The 24,172-nt window shown below is 57.1% G+C and overlaps 1 protein-coding gene across 7 annotated transcripts in view; it reads right to left on the bottom strand.

The window, feature by feature from the left end:
* The window catches only part of SYT7 (synaptotagmin 7), a 62,801-nt gene extending 39,685 nt beyond the window's left edge, over nt 1-23,116 (bottom strand). For all 7 annotated transcript variants that reach the window (XM_043872032.1, XM_043872037.1, XM_043872052.1 and 4 more), the window contains exon 1: nt 22,725-23,116. In XM_043872032.1, coding sequence (XP_043727967.1) covers nt 22,725-22,755 — 31 coding nt within the window. In that variant the 5' untranslated portion in view covers nt 22,756-23,116. The remainder of the gene's footprint in view (nt 1-22,724) is intronic.
* Nucleotides 23,117-24,172: the final 1,056 nt, after the last annotated feature.

Here is a 24,172-nt window from a genome sequence, read left to right as displayed (position 1 = left end):
CTACAAAGTGAAGACAGGCGACATCCCTGGTGGTTCAGTGGTTAAGACTCTGAGCTTCCACCACAGGGGCACAGATCCGATCCCTGGCCGGGGAACTAATATCCTGCATGCTGAGCAGCATGGTCAAAAGAATAAAATAAAATAATTAATCCCCCACCACCACATTAAAAAAAATAATAAAGTGAAGATAATAATGGTGCCCACTCATGGGGTTGCTGTTAGTACTCAGTAGATACAGAATGGGGGTCCCCCGGTGGCTCAGCAGTACATAAAGCACCTGCAATGCAGGAGCCGCAGGTTGATCCCTGGGTCGGGAAGATCCCCTGGAGAAGGGCATGGCAACCCACTCCATTATTCTTGCCTGGAGAATCCGATGGACAGAGGTGGGCTATATAGTCCATGGGGCTGCAAAGAGTTGAACACGGCTGAAGCGACTGAGCAAATATGGATTATTATTAGGGTTGGCAGTGTCGGTTCTTTCTCAGCGATACAGAGAGCTCCAGGAGCACAGATGGAGAAGTGATTGCTGGACGAGGGAGCCATCTGGGAAGGCTTCCCCGAGGAGGTGGTATTTGGTGTGGTCTGGGAGAAGGACAGGACGTGAAGGCAGCACAGTCTGGGCAGAGGGAACAGCAAGAGCAAAGGCGTGAGAGGGGAAGAAGGGTCAGGCATGTTGTTGGAAGATCTGGACTAGGCGATGGGGAGGGAGTGGTGGAGGCTGGGTTGGGAATGAGAGTAGGGCCTGATGGAGAGGGCTTTTGTCTTTCACACTGCGGGGCTCCTTGTGTTTGTGGGCTGTGGGAGCCATGGAAGGTTTTTGAGCAGGGGGGAGAGCAGGATCAGAGGCAGGAGTCAGCAAGCTCGTGAGCTGGGAGCTGTGGTTGGCAATTACACTCCAGGTGATTCCTCTGCTCTGGTGCCTCTCTGCACTCACCCTGCCCCCCATCTCTTGGCCACAGGGCAATTCTCCACGGCGTCACCTCCCTGGAGCTCCCTTTTCTCTTTGTCAAACAAGGTCCTTATCAAAAACTGCTCCTTGACCTGTGCTGTAAGTTGAAGAGCCCCTGAGGACAAAGCCTGTCAATCCCAGAAGCCAGTGGCCCCTCTGAACGGTCCAGAGATCCAGAAAACACCTGTCTTAAGCAATCAGCATTCTGCGGGCATGCAGAGCAAGCACCGAACTTGGGAGTCTGGGAGAAGGAGGCCGAAGCCCTATTCTGGCCACTAACCAGATGCAAGGCACTCAGCCTGTTAGATGTCAGTGCCCTCCTGTGTGGAAGAGCTGACCTGTCCTTGCTCTGATGAGGAACAGGTGTTCAAGGTGTTCTACATGCAGTGACAACTTAGTCCGCACAACAGCTGAGGGGAGCATTAAGATTGTCCCCATCTTACAGACGTGGAAACTGAGGCACAAAGGGGGTCAAGTACTTTGTCCAAGGTCATTCACCTAGTAGGTATTGGAGCGAGGGCTCAAACCCAGTCTGACTTCGAGCCTACACTCTTTGCCCAGAAATCACACCCACTACAGAGGAGGGTGATCAGTGGTTTCCAAGTGTGTTTTTTGGAACACCTAGGGTTCCCAGGGATTTCTCAGGGGCCACAGACAGAGATGGATGCTGAGTAGATAGGGCTGTGTCCCCTCAAGCCGTTTGCAACCAAAAGAACCTGATTTCCCTGTTTCATATCATGGAACGTCCAATGTGAAGAAAGGGAAATATCACTAAGGAAAGTTGAACCCTCCTTGATCAGTGACCCTAGGACCCCCTGCAGCCTGTGTGGATGCTATCATCTTCCACACAGCTGATCTCTCTCCCAAAGATTCCCTGCCTACCCCCTGCCCCCCATCAAGCAACCCTCGAACAGCCCTTGAATCTAGGGTAAAACAAAATGCTTGCCAGTGCAAAACTGCATTGATACCACAAACAAGCGGCACAACGCCCTTGACCAGCACGCGATACTGCCACCAAAGGGGGCAAGCATGCTCTTGCCTGCCAGCCAGAGTGAAACCATTCCCAGAGCGTGGGGTCATTGTGTCTCTGGCTGCAAGGGACCTCGGAGGTCAGGTCCCATCAATGAACAAACCCCCTGGGCAGCTCTGCCAGGGACAGGAAGCTGCTTCAGAAGGAGGCAGACCCTCCACGAACGGGCACTGGCAGCTACGGCTGCTGTGCCTGTCTCCCTCGATCTTTCCCCTGAGATCCTAAGCCTGCCCTGCGGAGCTGCTGGGAACAAGCCGGCTCCCTCTGCCGCATGACAGGCCTCCAAATCCCCGCCGACAGCTTTCATGTCCCCTTCTGGTCTTCTCCAGGCAAAGCCGCCCCGGCCCTTCTAACCCTTCCCCCGATGACATACATGGTTTCAAGTCCCCTTAGCGTCAGCATATTAACATTTGGGGAAACAAAATAATGCGGCCCTAGTCAGACTTTTGACAGGGCTGAGTTCCACGACCTACCCTTGGGCAGAGGAGACATCTGGGTCCCAGGGGTGAGACACAGACAAGGGCAGACAGATGACTTCAGGAGACCTGGGAGGCAGGGTGAGCCAGGAACAAGGAGAGCCAGGCCTTCGGGGTCCAGCCCCAGGGGTGCCAGGTTGAGAGATGTGAACTCAGGCACGTCCCTGCCCCTCTGCCCAGGACTGTGGCCACCATGTCAACGGGTCAGAGCCCAGGATTGATGACCATCTGGTGGAGTGCTGTGGGCTTCGCCAGGTGCTGTGGGCAGAGACCATGGTCCTGACCATGCCATCCCACTGGGAGCTCTCAGGGTAAATAAAACTTGTGTGCTCGAGGAAGTGGTCCCCTCTGAAGGTGTACAAGATGTCCACACACAGTCTACCCTTCTAGAACATCAGCTCCACAAGAAGGGGGCTGGACCTCCTGTTCACCACTGTCTTCCCAGCACCAAGGACAGCTGGGCATATAGTAGGTGCTTGATAAAGGCTTGTTGAAAGAATGCATGAGGAGGAATTCCAAGCCTCTAGGGGTAATTATAATAATAGAGGCTACCATTTATTAAGTGCCTACTGTGTACCAGACTATAAAGGAATGGGCTGTTTCTGTTTTGCTTTTTCCCATAGTCTCTGTGACAGGCCAATGCATGCAAGGTACTCAGTAAATATTTGCTGAATGCCCAGTGTTTGCATATGTGACCTCCCTTGTCACCCAAGCAAGATAGGAGAGAAGAGATGGGAGGGTTTGAGAGCCTCTCTCTTTTACACACACACACACACATACACACCCTAGGATCCATTCTGGTCTTCTCCCATATCCATCTTTGCCTGACAAGTCCTGATTTTTCTAGACCCAGATGAAAAGCACCTCCTCCAGGAAGCCTTCCACAATCCGCCCAGTGGGAATTTCTCCTGCCTCTGAGCTCCCATCACTCTGAGTGTGCACTCTTCTTTTAGGGTGCAGTGATTAAGTGCCAGGGCTCTGCGGCCAGACTGTTGGGCTCAAATTCTGATTCTGTGTGCCTTGGTTTCCCCATCTATAAACAGGGGCTAGAATAGTACAGGCCTCATAGGACTATTGTGAGGTTTAAAGGAATTAACACATACAATGCATTTAGTACAGTGCCTGACACAGAATAAGTAGGCAATAAATGCTAGCTATTATCATAATATTACCACATCGAGCCCTGCATTAGAGACATCTGGGACATGAAGTTGGCCCTCAGTGAGTGGTGAATGAAATACTAAAAACACATTTAGTTTTCCCAGGATACCAGAGGCCAGGGGTCATGTCTCACTCAATCCTGTGTCCTCCTGACCCCTTCCCCAGGACCTGGCCCAGGGCTTAACAAGAGCAAACCTCAGTGCACACCTATAACAAGGAATGGGGAGAGCTGAGGCATGATGGGGGGGGCGGGGGAGGAGGGCAACAGCTGGAAGCCAGGCAAGGCTTCAGATATGAACCGCAGAGCTGACCCCATCCCTTGCCAGGACTCTGCCCCAACTCCCAACTCCTCCTCATGTCCTCAGCAAGCCATGATTTATAGATGAATAGAATCAAACAGGCTGCAGCTGCTGGGATGCCCTGGGGAGCTGCTGGAGACGCAATGGACTTCTGAAGGCAAGCTCACAGCTGCCCAGGGGGGACAGGAGGGGAGCCAGAGGGGGAGCAGGTACACACACACAGGCCAGAGACACCCAAGGCTCATATACACATACACAAGTCATGGAGACTTACCCTTGGCGCAGACATCTATGCCCCCCTCCCCCATGCATAGATGCATGCACACACACACATACATACATACATATACACAAGCCATCCTGACTTACCCCATGAATGGACACCCATGCTCTCACACACACAAGTGAATACACACCCACGGTCACAGTCATGAACAGATACCTAGCCCACTCTGCTGTCCCTGAGGTCTAAGTGTTCATGCAGCTCTCCCGGTGGACCCTGTTTGTCTTTGGGGGCAGAGCAGTGGGACAGGAAGTAAACTTGGAGGCAACTGACCTGGGTTCAAGTCCCACCTCTGCACCTGGCCTGTGGCCCAGGGCAAGTCTTCTTCTGGGCCTCAGTGTTTTACCTCCACATAATGATAAGAACCCCGACCTCTCTTGCTGGGGTGACATCAGGATCGAAGAATAGCTAACAGTCATTGAACACGTGCCTTTTGTGTCAGACACTGTGCCAGGAAGCTTATATGCACCATCTGGTGTGATCTCCTCAACCTTATACTATCTCCATTTTGCAGAGGAAGGAACAGGTATGGAAAATTAAGGCAACGTGAACTTGGCCTTGATCCTGCGAGGGCTGCCCTCCTCTGAGCTGAAGCATGTGGGAGGCTTTGCAACATGCCACACTGCACCGGCCAGCCACAACCCACTCCCCTCCTTCACGAAGGCCAACCTGTTTCACCCTTGAGGCTCCACATAGGCTGTTCCCTCTGTCTCAAAGGCTCTTCCCTCTACTCTCTACCATCTATTCCTTTTATTCTCAAGATCTCTAGACAAAGATGGTCTTCATTTCCTCCCACAGTCCTTCCTACCTCCTCTGTAACTATGGCAATTCATCCCTGTGGATTAATAATTAGCATTTTCCATGTCTTTCCCCTACTGGGAACACTTGAAGGTTTGAGACCCCCGGATCACTCATCTCTGTAGCCCAAGGTCTGGTGCACAAGAGAGGCTGGATAAATAAATGCTAAACAAATGCATGAAATTATTCAAGGCCCCACATGAGCTCACCTCCTTCAGGAAGCCCTCCCCGATGACAAGTGCTCACAGCAGTCTCTTCCTTCTCCAAACTTGACGTAACTGTCTACTGTCCAACATCCTTTTCTTGGGAGTAGGTCTGTCCCTCAAGCAGGGCCTATGGGGTTCTCCTCAGTGCTTGGATCTCCCACGGCCCATAGCCCAGGACACAATATACAGAAACCAGTGGACATGCTGGGAATCTGGGCACACAGGCTCTTTCCCCCAGAATTCACTTGCTCTGACAGTCTGATGGTGACATTCACACTCCCCACATCCAGCCCTTCCAAAGTTGTCCCATTACCCTCACACCCTCCTAACCTAAACTGCATCCTTCTTTGGGGCAAACTCAGATCTCAAGGCCTTGCTTTCCTCACCAAGTTACTTTAATCATAGTAACTAGTGTATGCTCAACACTGAATCACGTTCAGGTCCTCAGAAGCCCTCTGAAGGTAAATCCTCTTATCCTCATTTCATAAAGGAGGAAACTGAGGCTCAGAATGGGTAAGTACTTGCCTGGGAACGCACAGCAGAGGAGAGACAAAGCCAAGAGTGGACCTGGAATCTGGAAAGCCTCAACTCTGTGCCCCACGGGAGTTAAGCCTTAAAATAAGTTGCTTCAAGGATAGACAGAAGGGAAGAAAGAAACGAGTGAACACAAAATATAAAGAGCAGCCAGGAGGACTTCCCTGGCAGCCCAGTGGTTAAGACTTCACCTTCCAATGCAGGCGGTGCAAGTTTTATCCCTGGTCCGGAGCTCAGATCCCAGGTGTCTTGTGGCAAAAAACCAAAACATTTTTTAAAAGTAGCAACACTGTAGCAAATTCAATAAAAAATGTAAAACTGCGCCACATCAAAAGGGAAAGGGCTTCCACTTCCCACAAACTTTTCCAAGCACTTCTTGGAGAGAAGTGGGTAAGAGACCCCTCCTACCCACACATCTTTGCTTCTTCCTTCCTCAACTGGTCCAGCCCTTGGCCTCAGTAAAGCATCCTCATCAGATAGATGCTGAGATGCTCTAAAGTCTCAGAATAGGTTGGGGATTGGGTGTCTGGGGCTGGACAGGGTAGGAGCAGGAAGAAGGGGTGGGTGGGGTATCTGAGGACTCACGCAGGGCCCTGTCTCAGGTGCTGACTAGGGAGCAACCACTCTTCCAGAGATGAGGCAGTGATGTTGGGGGTGGTTGGGGCTACATCTGCCATCACTTTCCCATCCCGATGCTGCCTCCTCCCACTTGATTCTGCACCACAACGTATCATGCCCCAGCACCTCCCCCCACCATCCTTTGGTGGCTGCAGGATGACATTCGGGGGGGAAAACAGTGAAAGCTGGAGTCACAGGTTTCCACAGGAAGCACCCCTCCACGTGCACGCAGAGCAGATGGAAATGGGGGAGGGTGGCAGGGGAAGGGCAGAGCCTACCAGCCCCAGGGCTATTTGGGCATGGGAAGGGGAACATTTTTGGTGCCTACCCCACCTCCCTTCCTCTTCTCGACCCAACATGCACAAGGAAGCCAGAAAAAGGCAGAGTGTGGGAGAAAGCAACAGAAAACCAGTGAGCTAAACTCTGAACCCCAGACAGCCAGGCAAAGCTCCAGGCTTCCTGTCATGCTGAATTTTCTGCCCGCTCTTCACTTGAAAACTCCCCCACTCCAGGCCACCCATCTTGGGAATGGGGGCAGCTCATTCCTTCCAACAAGAAAAAGAAAATGAGATGGACAGGTAGAAGGAAAGAAGGAAAGAAGAAAAAGGAGAGGAAAGAGAGCCTCTCGTTTCCCAGGAGAGCTGGGCTGTGGCCCTACCCCCATACCCTCCAGACAGTCTCTCTGAGTGTCCTTCAGAAACCAGCGGAGGCACCCACAAGCCCTCTGGCCTCACCTGGGGCAGGAACAAGGCTGGTGAAAGAGGAGGCCTGAGGGGAATTGTTTTGGAAAGTTACAAGTAGCTGAAAATAGGGGCTTAGCACGAGCAAGCCTCCTCAACCTTGACTGTAATAAAAACAGATAATGCGTGAGTGAGCCAGGGAGAGTGTGCTGGCAGGGGCCGCAGAGGCCGGCTGGATGCAGACAGTTTAGAATTCAGAAGAGATGCCAAGTGAGTAAACAGCGAATGAAGGATTATCTGGATGGGCCAGGAGCCGTTCCAGCAAGAATTTGGACGGGGACATGCCAGGATCCACAAGAACTCCGACTCCTCATCAGGGAGTGGGGCCTGGTGAACTACGAGGACCTCATCCACGCCTTCTCTACCTCTGCTGTCTTCCAGCAGAGAGCATGGCCTTGGTAACACGGCTCAGGTTTGTTTAGTGCAGAACAGTTGACAGAGTGCTCCAGAGTTTACTGAGGGTTTTAAATCCACTGTCATATTTAATGGAAGTGTTGGGGGTATCTTCTATCTGGTGACTCCCTCCCCTCACTACAGCCACACCCCCAAACTCCTACAATTCTTGGCTTAGGGAAATCTGGTGCATTTGGCTTCAGTCCTCAGCCTCAAAAGAGGGTGTGTGTAGGGAGGGTGACAGGACATCTGTAGACATCGGAGACCTAGTGAGTCTGGAAGTCTTCAGGGTGAAAGCCACTCAGGACAGAGAGGATCAGGTGCCAGCTCTAAGGAGGGAGCTCAGACTGAAGGGTGTCCAGCCAGAAGCTAGCCTGGAACCTGTCACCCACCCTGACCCCAAAGCTGATGAGTTTCCTGGGTAGCCATGAAAATGATGATGTCCATCAGGGCAGCAAGAGCCCAGAAAAAGGAGAAGCTCAGATTGAGGGCCTCTCCACCAGGAGTGTGCAGCGGGGACAGGATCAGGGACGTGTGATGATTAAGTGCAGGCCTTGACCACTAGTTACTCTTATGAATAATGCATTGTTGTGCCTTAGCCTAAATCAGCATCTTATTGTTATTAATAATACACAGCTGCAAAGAAGCTGGGATTGGAATGGTGTGCTATATTTTATTTGAGGACCTCAGCGCACTTAAGAGTTCCTTATGCTGATGACTCAACTCTACCTCCCCAAGTCACACACTTCCTTACAGGACAGGGCACCTGTCCTGCCGTGACACCTTCCCACCTGAGGCTTGGAGCCATGAAAGCCATGGGGGCTAGGAATCTTCTCTCCTGGGATTCAGATTCCCGACTTGAGTTTTTGGTGGAAGAGGGGGTACACTTAATCCTTGCCAGCTCAAAGTTCTTGGGGATGCAACATAATGTGAAGCTGCTCCCGAAGATGTTCAAGAAGGAGGGATATAACTTGCTGGGATCCAAGTGTGGGGGGAGGTGGATGGAGAGAAACCACTGTGGATCTGCCACCCACTGTCACTGTGGCTGTGTGACCTTAAGCAACTAACTCAACTCTCTGGGCCCCGTCTCCGCGTTAGAATAGAAGGGGTCTGAGATTCCTTCTTGGGGGTGTTGTTCTTCCATATTCTGGTGGTATTATTTGCACTACAAATTGTTTGGATGGATTCACAGAGCCCGCTGCTCTGAACTCTGTCCGCGGTACTGAAACAACGGTTGGCACATTGCCTCTGTCCTTGGTGCTGAAACAGAAATCGGTCCCAGGGCTGCGCCCTTTTCCGGGACTGCAGCGTGGCGGTCCCACTTTCCTCTGCTAATTACTCCCTGATAAGTCCCAAGTTGAAGACACAGCAGCGAGCAGCCAACCTCAAGAGCCACCCTTTCCTGGGTGAGGCCTACAGATGCCAAGAACCGCAGTCAGTAGCCCTGTTCCTGATAAAAAGAGCTTTTCAGATAACGTAAATGCGGCATCCCCTTCCCTCAGGGTAGCCCCCCACCACACTGCCTCCTGGCGGCTGGCGCGGGTACTGCGCTCAGAGCAGGCACACAGAAGGTCCCCAGCGGTGGCGCCGGGAGTGTGGGGAAGGAGCGGCAGACGGTCGGGCCCCCGCCGCCCCCTCACCCCTCCTGGGGCAATCTGGAGCTCTGAGCTTGCAGCGCGGCCCAACACCCAAACGCTGCAGGCTGGCCAACTGTTTTCCGGCCGCCTTGGGGTGCTGTGCTGCTCCATTCACAGCAAATTCAACCCACACAGCTGGACCCTACCAGGTGAAACTTCCTATTCTCTCCTCCAAGGTGGGTGGGGTAGACCTGTTTAAACAAATATAACCTTTTCTCCTGCTGCCAGGCCAGTCCTAACAAGATGAACACTAAGGCCTGTAATATGCCTTCACCAGGGCACAGACTCCCTACCTCACATCCACTCAAATAAGAATCGTGCCCACAGCTCTTTCCCATGAAGAATGGGGGTTGGGGGAGAGGGCCACAGCTGCAGCCCACGCCTGTTCTCCCCACCCCACAGTTAGGGTCTCTTGGAGAGGCAGAGCCACTTGGTGTCTCTAGGGATTGCTTGTATTAGCCTCATTGGGTGCAGAAATTCTCCTCTTCCTAAAACAAACAGCAAAACAAATCAAACCACCTGAAGACAACACCCCGAATCAGCTTCTCTGGATCCAGGCAGGGAGTAAAGATAATAGCCTTTAATTACAGTGAGTGAAGTGAAAGTTGCTCAGTCGTGTCCGACTCTTTGCAACCCCATGGACCATACAGCTCGTGGAATTCTCCAGGCCATAATACTAGAGCGGGTAGCCTTTCCCTTCTCCAGGGGATCTTCCCAACCCAGGGAGCGAACCCAGGTCTCCTGCATTGCAGGCGGATTCTTTACCAGCTGGGCCACCAGGAAAGCCACTTAATTACAGCAGATGTGGCTAATATACATTGAGCACTTACTACAGGACAGGCGCTGTGCTGAGAGCTCTGTGAACATTATCTCATTTAGCCTGGCCAAACCCTGATGTCCCAGGGAAGCATCCTACAGATAAGGAAAGTGGGGTTCAGAGAGGTGAGGTGACCACTCAGTTGGTGCAGCTGATGAGTACTGAGACCAGCAAGGGAAACCACATCTATCTGCCCTTAACCTTACAGCTCAACTGGGTCTACCACCCCATCCTTCCATGTTCTTTGGGAGGCTTCACTGCCCCCTTAGGAGTTTCCAAAGCCACCCCACCCCTCCACCATCCTCATGTCTCAGCTGAGAGCCACATGGAGGAAGACAGTAACACTCCACCCTCCCACAGCACTTTACAACCTGCGAATTGCTTTCAAATCCACTGTTCAAATCAACTCTCATGATACTGAGGCCCTCTTCCGATTTTACAGGGGAGGGAAAAAAAAAAAAAGCAAAATTAAGGCTCAAAGGAATAAGTTTTGTCCCAAGTCACACAATGAGTAATGGAGCCAGAACGCAGGTGAAGATGGCGGGGCTCCCAGCCCAGTGCTCTCTCTCCCTACTTCTTCATGGCTGGGTCCCGCAGGCAAACCAGTGAGGCGGTCTTAAGGACCTTCATCTCCTGGGGGCTTCCTGAGGCCCTGCCCTGAGCTGCTTCCCTGCTCCTGCTCCCTAGGGGCCATCAGTTGGCTCAGCTCTAACTTGGAGTCTCGGAGTCTCATTCGAAATGAAATTTTTTTTCCAGGCAATTACTTCCTGCTAATTAGGAGGCAAGACTGCCAGTCCCTGGGCCCTGGGCTGACCCCTTTTCTCAACTCACAGGGGTGGGGGATTTGTTGAGATCCTAGGGAGCAGCACCAGCCACAGCAACTGCCTGGACCAGCCCCATCATTGGAAGGAGGCCAGAAAACTTTTGAGGGTGGGGGGACGGGTGGTGGGGTCAGGTGCTCCAAGGAATGGGAAGAAGGGAGGTGGGGATGCTACAGCTCTGACTTAAGAGAGATCCAGGGGACAAGAAGCTGGAAGAAGCGTAGACATGCTGGGCAGAGTGAGAGAGAGACCTGGGCTTAGGAGGAGCAGGGGGAGCCAGGAAGATCCAGAGAAACGGGGACACGTCATAGGAAGGAATAAGGAGGCATCTCAGGAAGCAGGGAGACAGAGGAGGAGGGAGAGATTTCCCCTCTGCTGAGGGAGAGAAAGACGGAACCCTGGAAAATGGTCAAGATGACAGAAGTGGAAAAGGTAGGGGCGGGGAGATGCCGGGGGACTCCAGGAAGGGGGAAGGAGAGAGGAAGGAGGCATTGCTGAAGGAAAGTCCTGGGGAGGAGGGGAGGAGAGCGGGGGAGGACGGCTGGCGTGGCCGCTCCCAGGGCCCCAAGAAGAAGGGTTCTCTCTACGTCATTGTCCTTGAACCTCCCCAATGTCAGTGCTCAGCCAGCCGGGCCTGCCTGCCCTCCTACGCAGCCACAGGTGCGGGCGGGCAGGATGGCAGGCCACCAGCCGGCTCAGGCCCCAGATGCTTCACTCATCCAGGGCAGCCAGCCGACTCTCCTTTCTGCCAACCTGCCGCCCCCTCCAGCAGGCTAAGCCACGACCCGCCTGGGTCACAAAGCCATGTGACCAAGGGGCTCTGGGACTGTGTGGTCCAGCCCCTTCACTTTATGGAGGGGAGGATCAAGGGCCCTGAGAGGAAACAGAGCTTGTCCAAGGTCACAGAACAAGTGAGCGAGGAGGCCAGATGAAAAGGGCTCAGGGGCTAAGTCTCAGTGGTGGGTCCTGTTCCCTCCTGGGCCAAGGAGACAAGACAGGTCTGGTTGCCAGCAAGTCAGTCCCTGATCCGTCTAAGCCTTGTGGAGTGTGGGGTGGCAGGCAGAAGGGAACGAGGGTTGCCAGGGGCTAGAAGGGAAGCAAAGGAAGTCACCATTTATGGAGCCCTGGGTGGGAGGGTTCTGCATGGGTTATAATTGCAGCTAACATTATTGAGCACTTACTAGGTACAGTGTTCCAGCCACTTAAGACATTACATGCAGATCTCATTTAATCCCCACGATAACCTTATAAAGTATGTATTACTGTTATTCTATTATAGGGAAGAAACGGAGACTCAGGAGGGTTGAGTAATTGGCCAAGTCTGCAGATTAACCAGTGGCACGGTTCTAGCTTGGGTGGCTGGCCACTGCTCTGAGGACCCCTGCACCCTGCCATTATCTGAAGATGCTCAGAGCCCTGAATTTGCAAGATCCTAGCCCAGCCCTGGTAGAATCTAGGCCCCAGATGCCAATGGGGCTACAGTTCTGTGTTGTGGAGGCTTCCAATGGCCCAAAGGAGATCCTAGACTTCACTAAGCTCTGTCTTACAGTGCTGGTGTCCGGGTTCCAGTTCTGGCTCTGCCACTCACATACTGTGTGATGTTGGGCAGGTCCTTTGCCCTCTCGGGCCTTGCTTCTCCCACCTGTATCATCAAAGAGCTGTAATTTAGTCACTAAGTCATGTCTGACCCTCTGTGACCCCATGGACTGTAGCCCCACCCACCCCAGCTCCTCTGTCAATGGGATTTCCCAGGCAAGAACACTGGAGTGGGTTGCCATTTCCTTCTCCATCAAAGGGTAGGACCAGATAATAGAGCTAGTGTGTGTGTGTGTGTGTGTGTGTATGTGTGTGTGTGTGTGTGTGTGTTAGCTGCTCAGTCATGTCTGACTCTTCTCAACCCCATGGACTGTAGCCCACCAGGGTCCTCTGTCCATGGAGTTCTCCTGGCAGAGCTGGTATATATGACACTAACTTTGTGACAGACACAGTTCTAGGCAGTGTATGGACATTAACTCAGCAGCCCCTTCCAGCCCACTCTGAAGTAAGAGCTATTATTGTCTGTTTTAGAGATGGGAAAATGAGGCAGTGAAAGGTTAAGTAACTTGCCCAAGGCCACAGTTCTAATCAATACATGGCCGATCTGGGATTTGGGCCCCATTACTTTTGATCCAGAGCCCACGTTCTGCCTGCCACTCTGCACTGTTTCCCTAATGACTCTCTCGGCCATTGCCTGGTGCCCCAGAGAGATCCGCTTATGTCCCTCAGCCCTGGCACACACGCCATCACGCTTCCACATGGGAAGTGCACCCGCCGTCACATGTCTGCATAACACAACATGCGTCTGCTCATGCTGCCACGCCCACTCCTGTGCTTCCGCCCAGTTTCTGTCTGGAATAGCCACACATGACCGTCCGTGTCCGCAAGAACAGGCCAGCTCTGGCAGGCCCACATGAACACGCACGCACGGCCCCCTTTCTGGGTACTGGCTGACTCGAGGGAGCCGTGTGCCAGGCTTCGGCATATGGCCACGTGGCGGTGACGTGGGCCGCCACACCCCTTCTCCTCTGCGTTCCACCCCCCGCCCCAGTGCCTGGGTGGCTCACACGTCACATCGCGCACCTGCCGGCACCCCCATCCACGCTGCCTTCCTCACGCCTCTCCCCTAACAGAAGCAGGCACCTTCTCCAGGAAGGAAGCAGGCACAGGCCCAGCCTGGCTCCCACAGCCCAAAGATGCCAGCCAACCCGGGGGAGGAGAGGGAGAAAGAGCCATCGATCGGAGGCTCTGGGGGCCCGGGGGCTATGGTTCCCATCTGACACTAAGCCTTCCCTTAGGTCTGAGTGCAGAGCTGAGCTCCTCAGGACCGTAGAGATGCCAACTCCCCTTTGTCATTGCCAGATATGGGGCCAGATGGGGAACCAGGGGACGGAGGGTCTGTCCACCACTGCCGAGCAGGACTGTGGTGCCGAGAGGGCTCCTCTGGCCAAGTTACCGGTGCACCCCCACCCCCACCCCATCCTTGGTCCCTGCTCTCTCCTCCCCCTGCCCAAGCATCTCGGAGTTCTGTGTATTTTTAGGCCTCAGCTGACAGGCTGTGAAATCGCTCCCTTCGCACCTCCCTAACCAGGCGGGGGCTGGAGAGGGAGGAACGGGGTTGTGGGGGGGGCACACACACAGCCGATTCATCAGGCTCCTCCAGGGCTGGCAGGTGCCAAGTAGGGAGTAAGGGGTGCCTCCTTTTGAGTGAGAGGATCTTTCCACGGCGCCCAGAGAGAGGGAGAGAAGATATGCTGGGAAGGAGGCTCCGCCCCACTCCAGGGGCCTGGGAACAAAGCTTTAGGGGACGCCGGGCATGAAAGCAGGTGCTGGGACACACTTTGGGTCCAGCTCTGCGGCCAGTACCCATCCCCAGCCCTCCCTTCTGGGCGATGGATCAAGAGGCAGGCTGGCTCAGATCTAGTGGGATGAGGGCAGTGTGGCGCCATGGTTAAGACCAGGACTTGGGAGTGAGGCTGACGTGCAATTCCATCCCTGCTCTACTGAGTGACCTGGAGAGATGCTCCACCTTGCTGGGCCTCAGTTTCCTCATCTGTACAACAGCGCTAATATTTCCCTCGAGGGGCTCCTCCTGCGAGGGCTACATGAAAGCCGTATGTGTAGAACGAGGTGGTCTGTGGATCCACCAGGCACTGCTGAGAGAGCCTCCTTATGGCTTTCCCCTACCAGCAAATCCTCCTCCTTACCATGGTCCTTGAGGCAGGAGCCCAGAGCTCATCCTCTTTGGTACCCACTGGACCTTCTCCCCCAGGGAACCAGTCCCCCAGCCAAGGTGGGCAGAAAACATATACCATCCCCACCCCCTGCTTCCTGCTACAGGGCACGCATACCCATTGTGCGTGCACACGGACCCAAATGCCAACATGCTCATCTGCTGCAGTGCCTGGGTGTGAGGGCGTTCGCTCTGGGATGACCCCCTTAGGGAAGTGGGAAGACGTACCCAGGCCCTGCTGTGAATGGGCCCCTGTGCCAGGGGCCGTGGGCATGGAGAGGGGGGCGGCCTGCCTAGTTGCTGTGGAGACAGGCTGGCTCTGGTGGGGCTTTGGAGCTCAGGCCTGGCAGCTGGAGCCTGAGCAATATGGCTCCTCCAGGGCCAGGCCCTGATGCCCATGGTGGGGAGGTAGGGTGCAGAACTGATTCTCAGGAGCCTTAACTGTGTTCACTGGGCCCTGGGACCACCCCACTTGGCTCTACATCTCTACCCAGGAGACTTCCTCTGATGCCCTGGCCCCCTAGGTAAGCCCCTGGGGGTGTACAGTCATGCCCCCCTGCACCAGGCTGTTCCCTTGACTGCCTATCACCCACCACGGGCTTTCCAAGGGCAGGGCCCCAGTCCTCCTGCTACGGGTGCTCTGGACACAGCCCTGTGCAGGTAAGAGACGGTGGAGGGGCTGGACAAGAGTGGAAACAAATACGTTAATGGCTGGGGATCCAGCTCCATAGATGGGCCTGCCTCCAGGCTTCCCACCCTCCACACTGCTGCGTTAAAGTTCTTCATAGAGATATGCTTAAAAGCCATCCATAGTCTGCCATTGCCCAGATTAAAAAAAAAAAAAGTCCAGTTTTCCTACTTCAGAATGACAGGAGCTTCATCAGTTGGCCCAGCCTGCTGCACCCAAGCCTCGACTCCTGCTGTGCTTAGCTGCTCAGTCGTGTCGGATTCTCTGCGACCCCAAGGACTGTAGTCCACCAGGCTCCTCTGTCCGAGGGGATTCTCCAGGCAAGAATACTGACTTGGGTTGCCATGCCCTCCGACTCCTGCTACTGCCCCCCAAAGACCTCCGTTCTAGCCCTGCAGGCTTAGACATCCACTGCTGCCTTGACTGGCCGAGATCTGACAGACCTCCGGGGCACTGCACGTGCTGTCCCCACCGCGCGGAACGACTCCTCCCTGCCTGCTCACATGGCAAGCTCTTATTCCCCCTCCAAAACCCAAAATCCAGGACCCAAGGCTCATGCTCCTGGGTCTGGCAGTGTGGCTGGTCCCAAATCAACTTCTAACTGCAAGTCCCCCCGTCCCAGGGTGGTCTGAGGATGGACCAGCTAACGTACGCTGGGGGCTTAGAATAGCAGCTGGCATCTACTGAATGCTCCACATGTCTTTGCTGTTCTGAAGTAGACGGATCGACACTGCCTCCGTGAAGCCCTCTGCACTGCTGGCAGTGGGGTGGAGTGGGGCTGAGGCAGGCCTGTCATCCTTGGAGCTTCCAGAACCCAAATCCCACATGTCAATCACTCAGTGCAGGGTAATGTTGATAACAGCTGTCGCTGGTTGAGTGTTTACTATGTGCTGGGCTTTCTGTTAAAGATGTTTCCTGCCTTATCTCACCTCATCCTCTGACTCCACGGGAGGTAAGAACCAACATCATACCCATTTAACAGGGGAGGAAACTGAGCCCAGGGTGGTGGGGGGACTTGCTCTAGGGACACAGTGGCAAGTGTTTCTACCAGAAGCTGTCTGACCCCACAGACCTGGCTTAAGCAAGCCACCCCTTGCTGCATGGACGTGACGTGTGTAGCACATACCAAATGCTCCACAAATAAGAACTTTCTATTACTGTCCTACTGTTATTATCAGGGGAGAGAACAAGGTCTTTTGGGTGATCTAAGAGGGGTTTCCTTAGGCTGGACCCCCTATAAAGCAGGGTGTGTGGGCTCAGTCACTCAGTCAAGTCCAGCTCTTTGCAACCCCATGAACTGTAGCCCCCAGGCTCCTCTGTCCATGGGATTTTCCAGGCAAGGATATGGGAGTGGGTTGCCATAAAACAAGAAACTCCATTTTCCTGGAGAAAGAGTGAGGGTGCAGAGCAAGCCTTGGGCTGCCGGGAGTGGGGGCTGGGATGGCAAGGAGGTGTGCAGGGAGCCCAGGATCCGGACCCAGGGGCCTTGAGGAACCCGAGGGATGCTGGAGGGAGCCAGTGCCTGCAGGTGTCACGGCGGGCCCAGGTTGGGCAGGGCGGGAGAGGGCCGGCCGTGCGCTAGCTGAGCTGGCCACTGCTCTATGGCCCCGCTGACACCACCCCACGGTAATGAGACGGATCCAATTTGTACCCAGGGCCCCGCCGGGAGCAGCTGCTGCGGCAGGGTTTGAAGTAATTTAATTGGACACATTTGCCACACAGCTCCCTCTTCTGCTCCCCTCATGGAGCGCCTCACGCCGGAACCCCTCGAGGCCTCCCACACCCCACGCCACCCCCCACCCCAGCTGGAAGCAGGGTGCACACTTTGCCAGCCGGCTCTGTGAGACCCCCACCTGCTAGGAGGGACCCCTTGGCACCTCTCGTCTCTCACTCTGGGGGCTCCTAAGTGCTCGGGAGCCATGGGGCTGGCGGGGGTTCTACAGGTGCAAAGTTCTCCCCTTTCGCCGAGGCAACCAATACCTCCGGCCCACCTCCTCTGATGGGCAGAAAGGGTCATCCTTTTTCTCCCCCGGTCAGCTGGAGAACCCCAGCTCCCTCCGCCCCAGGAAGGGCATCGGAAGAGCAGGGCCACTACCAAGAGGGAGGGGGGCAGTTCTCCTTTGAGAGCTCTGGGAAGGGGTGCACACACACACACATCGAGTCGGAGAAACACGTATACACACCCAGTTACACACACACACACGTTGACAAACTCACAGTTTGTCCTGGACCTCCCTGTATCTGTACACACCAAAGCTCCAACCCCCCCGCCACTCCCCTGAACATCCCTGCTGTGCACGCCGAACAGCCAGGTGAGGCCCTGCTCCCAGCAGATGGAGGCCTTGGAGGCAGCCAAGCTGGCAGGTGGGAGGGTGTGGCAGGGGGCAGGCAGGGCCCCTGGAGGGCACAGGCTCCGCCTGGCTGGGTACAGGGCCAGGGGAGCGGCCCTCCCCCAACGCTCTCTGTCACAGCTCCCCACGCACCTTGACACACCTCGCTACAAATCCACTCATTAGCTCCTGTTTACAGCGGGCACGGCGCTTGGATGAGCTATTAGGGCTGTCCAGCTGCTACCCGCACGCACCCAGGTACACACAGCCTGGCACTTCTGCCCACCCACCCTGCCCTCCCTTTCCTGGGTGCTGGGGCCCCACACCCGCAGTCACTCCGATCATCAGTTCCCCAAACCTCCCAGCTCACCGTTCCAGTCAGCTCCCAGTTCAGCCCCGCAGGCGATACACTTCTGCCAAGAGACCCCTCCAGGCAGATGCTGCAGAGCCTCCAGGGGCAGGCCCGACGCGCCAGCCCACCTTCCAACCAGCTGGGTCCAGAGTTCCAGGCACAGGCTCTGGGAGCCATCCAGCCCCTTCCACAGGTCCCATTTTGTCTGCCAATTCTGTTCCAACCCTTGGGGAATTCTGCTGGGTGAGACGAAGCCCTGCCCTCTAGACACTAGCTGGACAAGGCCCAGCAAGGCTGCCCCCGCTGCCCGGAAGGTCAGGGACGTCCATGTCTGTGGAACTGGCACGGTCCACCTGGTACCACTGGCTGGGGTTCCCTGGCAAGGCGGGCGGGCACCCGGGCTAGGTCTGGCACAGGCTGGCTCCGGCATTAGGCCAGACCAGTGACCGCCCCAACAGACAGCGCTGACCTTACGGGTGGCATGTGCCACCTGCTGGGCATGCCCAGGGGACATGATGCTGGGTCCATGCAGGGCCGCTCGGGCCCACCTGAGAGACCTGGGTGCCTTTGGGGAGCCTGTGCGGCTGACTCCTCTTCCAGCCAAGAGTCCTCTGCTCAGGACTGGGCCTCCCGCCCCTACCCCCAGCCCCCACACCCTCCTCGAGGCCCTCCTCACCATGCCTCTCTCTGCTGTTCTAGGCCTCACTCCCCTGGGGGAAGCAGCTATTGAAAATGGTCCAGCGGATTCAATAAGAATTCAAAGTCCCTGAGAGAATGGGGGTGGGGGGGGGTGGGAGGGGGAGGAGGAGGGGGAAGGGGGGACTACCCACCCACTCCTCCTCTGCCTGTCCTTTGGGCAGGCCGGAGCCGGCGAGAAGGGGACAGTCCTCTTGTCACGAATTGTCACCCCACGCTGCCCTAACTGTCCCTTGGGCCTGAGTTTGGGGTTAGCCGGGCCCTAGCTGCCAGGGACCTGTCTTTGTCCACCTGACGCCCACCTGTTCCTCTGCCTTCCAGCTGTCCCTCACCTGTCACCTGCTGGCCTGTGGGTTCCCATGCCAGTCCAGCCTGCTCGAGCCCTTCTTCCCGAACCAGGAGGGACTGTGAGGTTCTCTTCCCCCCCACCATCCCCTGGTTTTGAGCCCCCCAGCCTGTTAGTCAAGCTGTCCCCACAAGGCCACTGAACAGCACGACCCAAGGCCAAGGTTGGGGGGGTGCTCCTGTCTTTCTGGAAATGCTACAGCCTGGGGGCGCTGGCTACCTTGACCCAAGCCCCACAGAAGTCACACGTCCAGCCCTGCCTTTCAGACCGGCCATGGCCCATCGGGAGGTCTTGTGATCTTCAGCTCGAGACTCTGACTCAAGCCCAGGAGGCAGGCCTGAGAGGTCTGGGCCGGTGCAGGTGGATGGGTGGGAGGTGGGAGGGGAGAGTTTGTCAGTGAAGCAGTCAGACGGTCAGGCCTCCCTGGGCCGTCCCACACCCCAGCCCCCGCCCCTAACCTTGATGGCCCTCACAGTGTACAGCTCCGATCTGCCCTTTTGGCCAGGCCCTGATTCTTGTCCCACACACCAGCCAGCAGCCTCTGCCCCTCACTTGTGCTCACGGGTGGAGGGGTTGGTCTTGGGGTTAAGAGAGAAGACCTGCTATGCCAAGGCCCCCTGGCCCGTGGGGTATCCCCACACTCCTTAGGAATGACATACCCGGCAGAGCTGCTAGGGGGCGGGGAGCAGAGTCCGCTAGCAGGTGGACAGATGGAGGAGGCTTTAAGTACTACTCTCCCCAAGGACAAGTTCAGAGACGGCTGGGGCCAGGGCTGGCGGCCCTCAGGACCTGAACTCTCTCCCAGAGCGACCGCACCAGCCCAGGCTTTCCTTCTCTGGCCTTGTTCACTCGCTCACCGCAAGGTCATCTCTCCCTGCCTCCCTCTCTGCTGCCGTCCTGCCTGCCCACTGCAACGCTGACCCCTGTGGGCCGGCCGAGGCCCTGCCCTGCCAGGGGACAGGGACACAGAGCGGCCAGGCCAGGCCAGCTTCGGGATGAACAGAAGATGGAGGCCGTGGGCCGGGAGAGGGCTGCCTGTCTATGGGAGGGTGGAGGAGAGCTTGCAGACCTGGCCGGGGGGAGGCGGGGCAGAGTTTGGAGCAGGAGTGACGGAGGTGTGGGGTAGGGGGCTGGTCTTCCTTCTTCACTAGGCTCGGGCTTTGCTCCACAGTCCGTTGCTTCAGCCAAGGAAGAGAATTCAGATCCGGAAGAGAAGGGCCTGGGGGCCAGGGGCCCACACAGAGCTTGCCTGTCCCCTGTTGGGGTAAGGGTCTTAGCAGTAGGCTGAGCCCTGTGGGGACCTGCAGCAGAGGGCATGGGTTACAGGAGGGAGTACCACGCGGACCTTCTGGAACCAGCCTAGGGCATGGGGGAGAGAAGAGGACAGGAGACGAAGATCTTTTTTTGAAAGGATTGGGCCGCAGGTGTTCCAGGCAGTGGGATGAAGTGATGAGGATGTAAAAGGTCCACTAGCCTTTGGGGGGCCAGAGGGATGGGCCTGAATCACACAGCAATTCATTGGCATATCTTACTCCCACCCAGTGCCAGCCTTGGGGGACACACTCCCTGCCTGGGGGAGCAGAGTCCGGGGAGCCTGGGGTGAGCTGGGGAAGGGGGAAAGCCTGGCCTGGAGCTGTAGGGATGAGAGGAGGTGGGCAGGGATGCCAGGGGGCACAGAGTCCAGACTGAGGTCCCTGGCTCCTCAGAGATCCCCAGAGATCTAGGATCAAAAGCAAATTCTGCCCTCTGCTGCCTATTTCTGACCCCATCCAGCCTACTGCCCACCTCAGACAGAAGTAAACCTCGTCGTAAGTAAGGCCAGTCTGTTTACACCAGAACTGGCCTTGCCAGAGGACTGGTGAGTCCTGCAACTGGAGTGGGCAAGACAGGTCTCTGACCCAGACAGGGAGGCCCATTCAAGGGGGAGAAGGAAAAGTCTAGGGGCTGCCAGCAGGCCAGGGGGCAGCACTGGGTTCCAGGCCCTCTGCCCAGAAGATGCCAAGCACATCAAGTTGGCCTCCGTGGAGAGGGCAGAGGTGCTTGGGGTTGTGGTGATGTCATGGTGCCCAGGCGTGGGAGGAAAGAGGAGGGAAGGAGAAGGACAAGGGCAGGGCCCAGGCCACTGGCCTAACAGGAGGCTGCTAGCCTGGCAGGGGGAGGGGAGTGTTCTCACTGCATCGCCCCTTCCATTTTCACACCCCAGAGCTGGTCTCTGCACTGAGCTATTGGCTTCTGAGAGGGCGATCAAAGCAAGAGAACGCCTCTGTCCTTGGTCCCAGTGTTGGAAGCTGGCAGCCCACTTGGGGGAAGATGCCAGGGTGGGTGATCTGGGTCCCGAGAGATGAAGGAAGGGGTCTCCAAAGGCAATGTCCCTTCAGCCGTCACCTAGAGGACATTCACAGGTGGCCATGAGGCTGCAGAGTGGGAGACTGAGTCCTCTTTCACGCATATACGCAAGCGCAGAATGAGTACAATGCCTGGCACCCAGGAGGTCCTCCTGGGTGGGCTCAAGCTGCTATGACTTGATGAGGGTGAGGACAGACGCGGGGACAGGCTGAGCCTGCCCCTAGAGGGAAAGAGCAAATGTGGGGCTGGGGCAAGAGCAGGTAAAGCTGGCACCACAGGAGTGCCCTCAAAAGCCTTGGGGCTCTAGGCCCCTTCTGCAGAGGGCCTCAGAGCTGTCCCTCACCCTCCCCCCAGGGCCCCCAGACCCCGGAGGTTAGCATCAGTAAGCCTAGAGGCTCTTGGTCTGGGAGCAAGTCCTCCGGCTTGTGTGTTGTGCTTTCAGCGTCAGAGAGAAACCCAGAAGCAGAGACCCTGCTGCTAGGACTGGCAGACTTGGGGTGCTGGGTCTGGGGTGGGGCACCCCAGGTGGGAGTTGAGACTGAGCCTGGGCAGGAGTGGCAGGGGACCTGCCTACAGGTGGGCACTGTGTGAGGAGGCGTCATCAGGAGCCAAGGAGGAAATGGCAGAGCAATTTCCCGAGAAAGGTGGAAAGATTCCTGCTTCCAGGACGCCTAGCAGACGTGGGCTTTCAGGCCACTCCCCGGCTTGGGCTCCGCAGAAATGCAAAGGAGCACGGCCCCTCCCCCTCCCACCCCCGACAGGACAGGAGTGAGTTTGGGGTTCTTTGCTTCCCCCCTCCCCAAGGCCAGGAGAACATTCCCCTGGCACCCCTATTCTCACCAATCTCTGCTCTCTTTCCCTTCAGGTACCCCTGCCTCTCTCTTCATCGTTCCCGGGGCTCACCGTCCTCCAGAAGCCCCCCTCCCCTGCGGCTGCACCAGATTTCCACCTGCCCCCTGGCACCCTCTCGGTTCACAGTTGTCACGGCCGATGTCACTCCGCTTCCCGGTGCCCACAACCTTGGCCGAAAGCTGCCCGGGATCCCAGTCCCGGGGTCCCCTAGCACTGGTAGGTACCAGTGCTAGGGGACCCAGGGGTGCCTCTGAGGGCACTGCGGGGGCGTTAGCTCCCCTCTCCGCCACACACGTTGTCCTTGGGCTGCGGGGGGTGGGGGGGGGGGGGTCCTTGTGGGGACACTGCGAAGCCGGCGCCGGGCATCAAGCTTGGCAGTGCCCGGACTGACTGCGGGGGACCGGGGTCCGAGCTGCTGCCGCTCCAGCCCGCGCCCCCGGGGCTGGGGTGACCATGGGTGAGGGGAGTCCGTGCGGCTCGGTTGGACAGCAGCCCCCGGCTGGGGCTCCGAGACGGCGCCCGGCGCTGCCGCCGTCCTGCCCACCGGTGCGGGGCGCCCCAGACCGCGCGGGGCCGCGCTTACCTGGGCTGGCCGCCTCCGGGTCCCGGTACATGGTCCCCTCGTCGCCGGCTCCCTCCGGGCTCTTCAGAGCCGCCCGCGGCCGCGCGTTGCTCCGCCGCCGCTGCAGGGCATGGGGCCGGGCGACCCCCGGGGGCGGGTCCGAGGGCGGGGGCCGTGCGGGCTGCACCGAGCCGCGGAGCCGGGGAGCGGGGGCCGCCCGCCAGCCCTCCCGCCCGCCCGCCGAGCACGCTGCCGCCGCCGCCGAGCCGCGCCGAGCCTCCTCCCTCCGGCTTGCGCGCCGCGTGTGCGCGCCGGAGCGTGTGTGAGTGTGTACGAGGCGGTGTGTATGTGTGTGTGTGAGCGCGTGTGTGAGCGCGCCCGGGACACCGCCGGCGCCGCCCGCCCGCCGCCGAGCGCCGCGGCCACCGCCACCGCCTGGCGTCCGCCGGTGCCCGCTGCCGGCCGCGAGCCGTACTGCAGCCCGCGCCCGCCGCCGCCCGGAGCCGCCCCGAGGGCACTACCGCCGCCCCGCGCCCCGCCCGCCCGCAGCCCCCGCGGGGAGGGCACGGAGCCCGCCGGCGGGGCTCTTCGGGCCTGCGGGTCCCACCGCACTGGGCGCCACAGCCGGCCGGTGCGCCCCAGATGGCAGCGGCTTCAAACCCAGCAGGGCGGCGAGGCCGGCCACCTCCTCCGAGGTGCCCTTTGACTCCGTTCCAAAAGGCGAGCAGATCCGCTCCGCGTTTTCCACTCGGTGGCGGCTGAAGGGCGTCAGCTCGGGGCTCGACAGAGCGGCGGTCCCGGGAAGGGAAGCTGGTGTGTGCAAAAACCAGGAGTGGAGTTTTGCCAACGCTGAGCTGGGTCCACCACCCTGGCCATGCCCACAGCTTGCGCACAGCTGGAACCGAAAGATCTAACATCTCGACCCTCAGCGAGGGACTAGGCCTAGTGACCCTCCCCACTTAACCCAGCCACGCAGTAGAAGAAAACAGACATCTCAACCTCTGTCCCTGCTTCCCTCTCACCACTCCACTGCCCTCTTGCTTTCCTTGGCCGCAGCCCTTCAGTGAGTAAGAAGGAAGGGCCTCTTTCCCCCCCCCAACCCTGGGGCTCACTTGGCCTTCTCTGCCTCTGTCAGCTCAACACAGTCCAAGTCAGGTGAACCCTAATTCTCCTCTCTCCACAGAACTGGAACTGTTCGATTCTGGGGCAGGGAGGAGAAGGGGCCATCTCCCAAGGCTTGTCAAAGCCTGGAACCGAACCATTGCTGGTTTCAGGTCCAGTAACCTACCTACACACCTAATCAATGACACCACCTCCTCCACAGCACTCCCCGCCCCCAACACACACACACACACACACACACACACACACACACACGCAGGCACACAAATACACTCCTACACAAAGAGGTACAGACACCAAAGCGTCAAATGATACAGGGCCCGCCCCTACCCTGAACTGAAGGGATA

Source organism: Cervus elaphus, chromosome 2, assembly GCF_910594005.1.
Source record: "Cervus elaphus chromosome 2, mCerEla1.1, whole genome shotgun sequence".
In the NCBI taxonomy this organism is placed as follows: Eukaryota; Metazoa; Chordata; class Mammalia; order Artiodactyla; family Cervidae; genus Cervus; species Cervus elaphus.
Note: the sequence above shows the minus strand (reverse complement) of the source record. Positions and strands in the feature narration are given on the sequence as shown.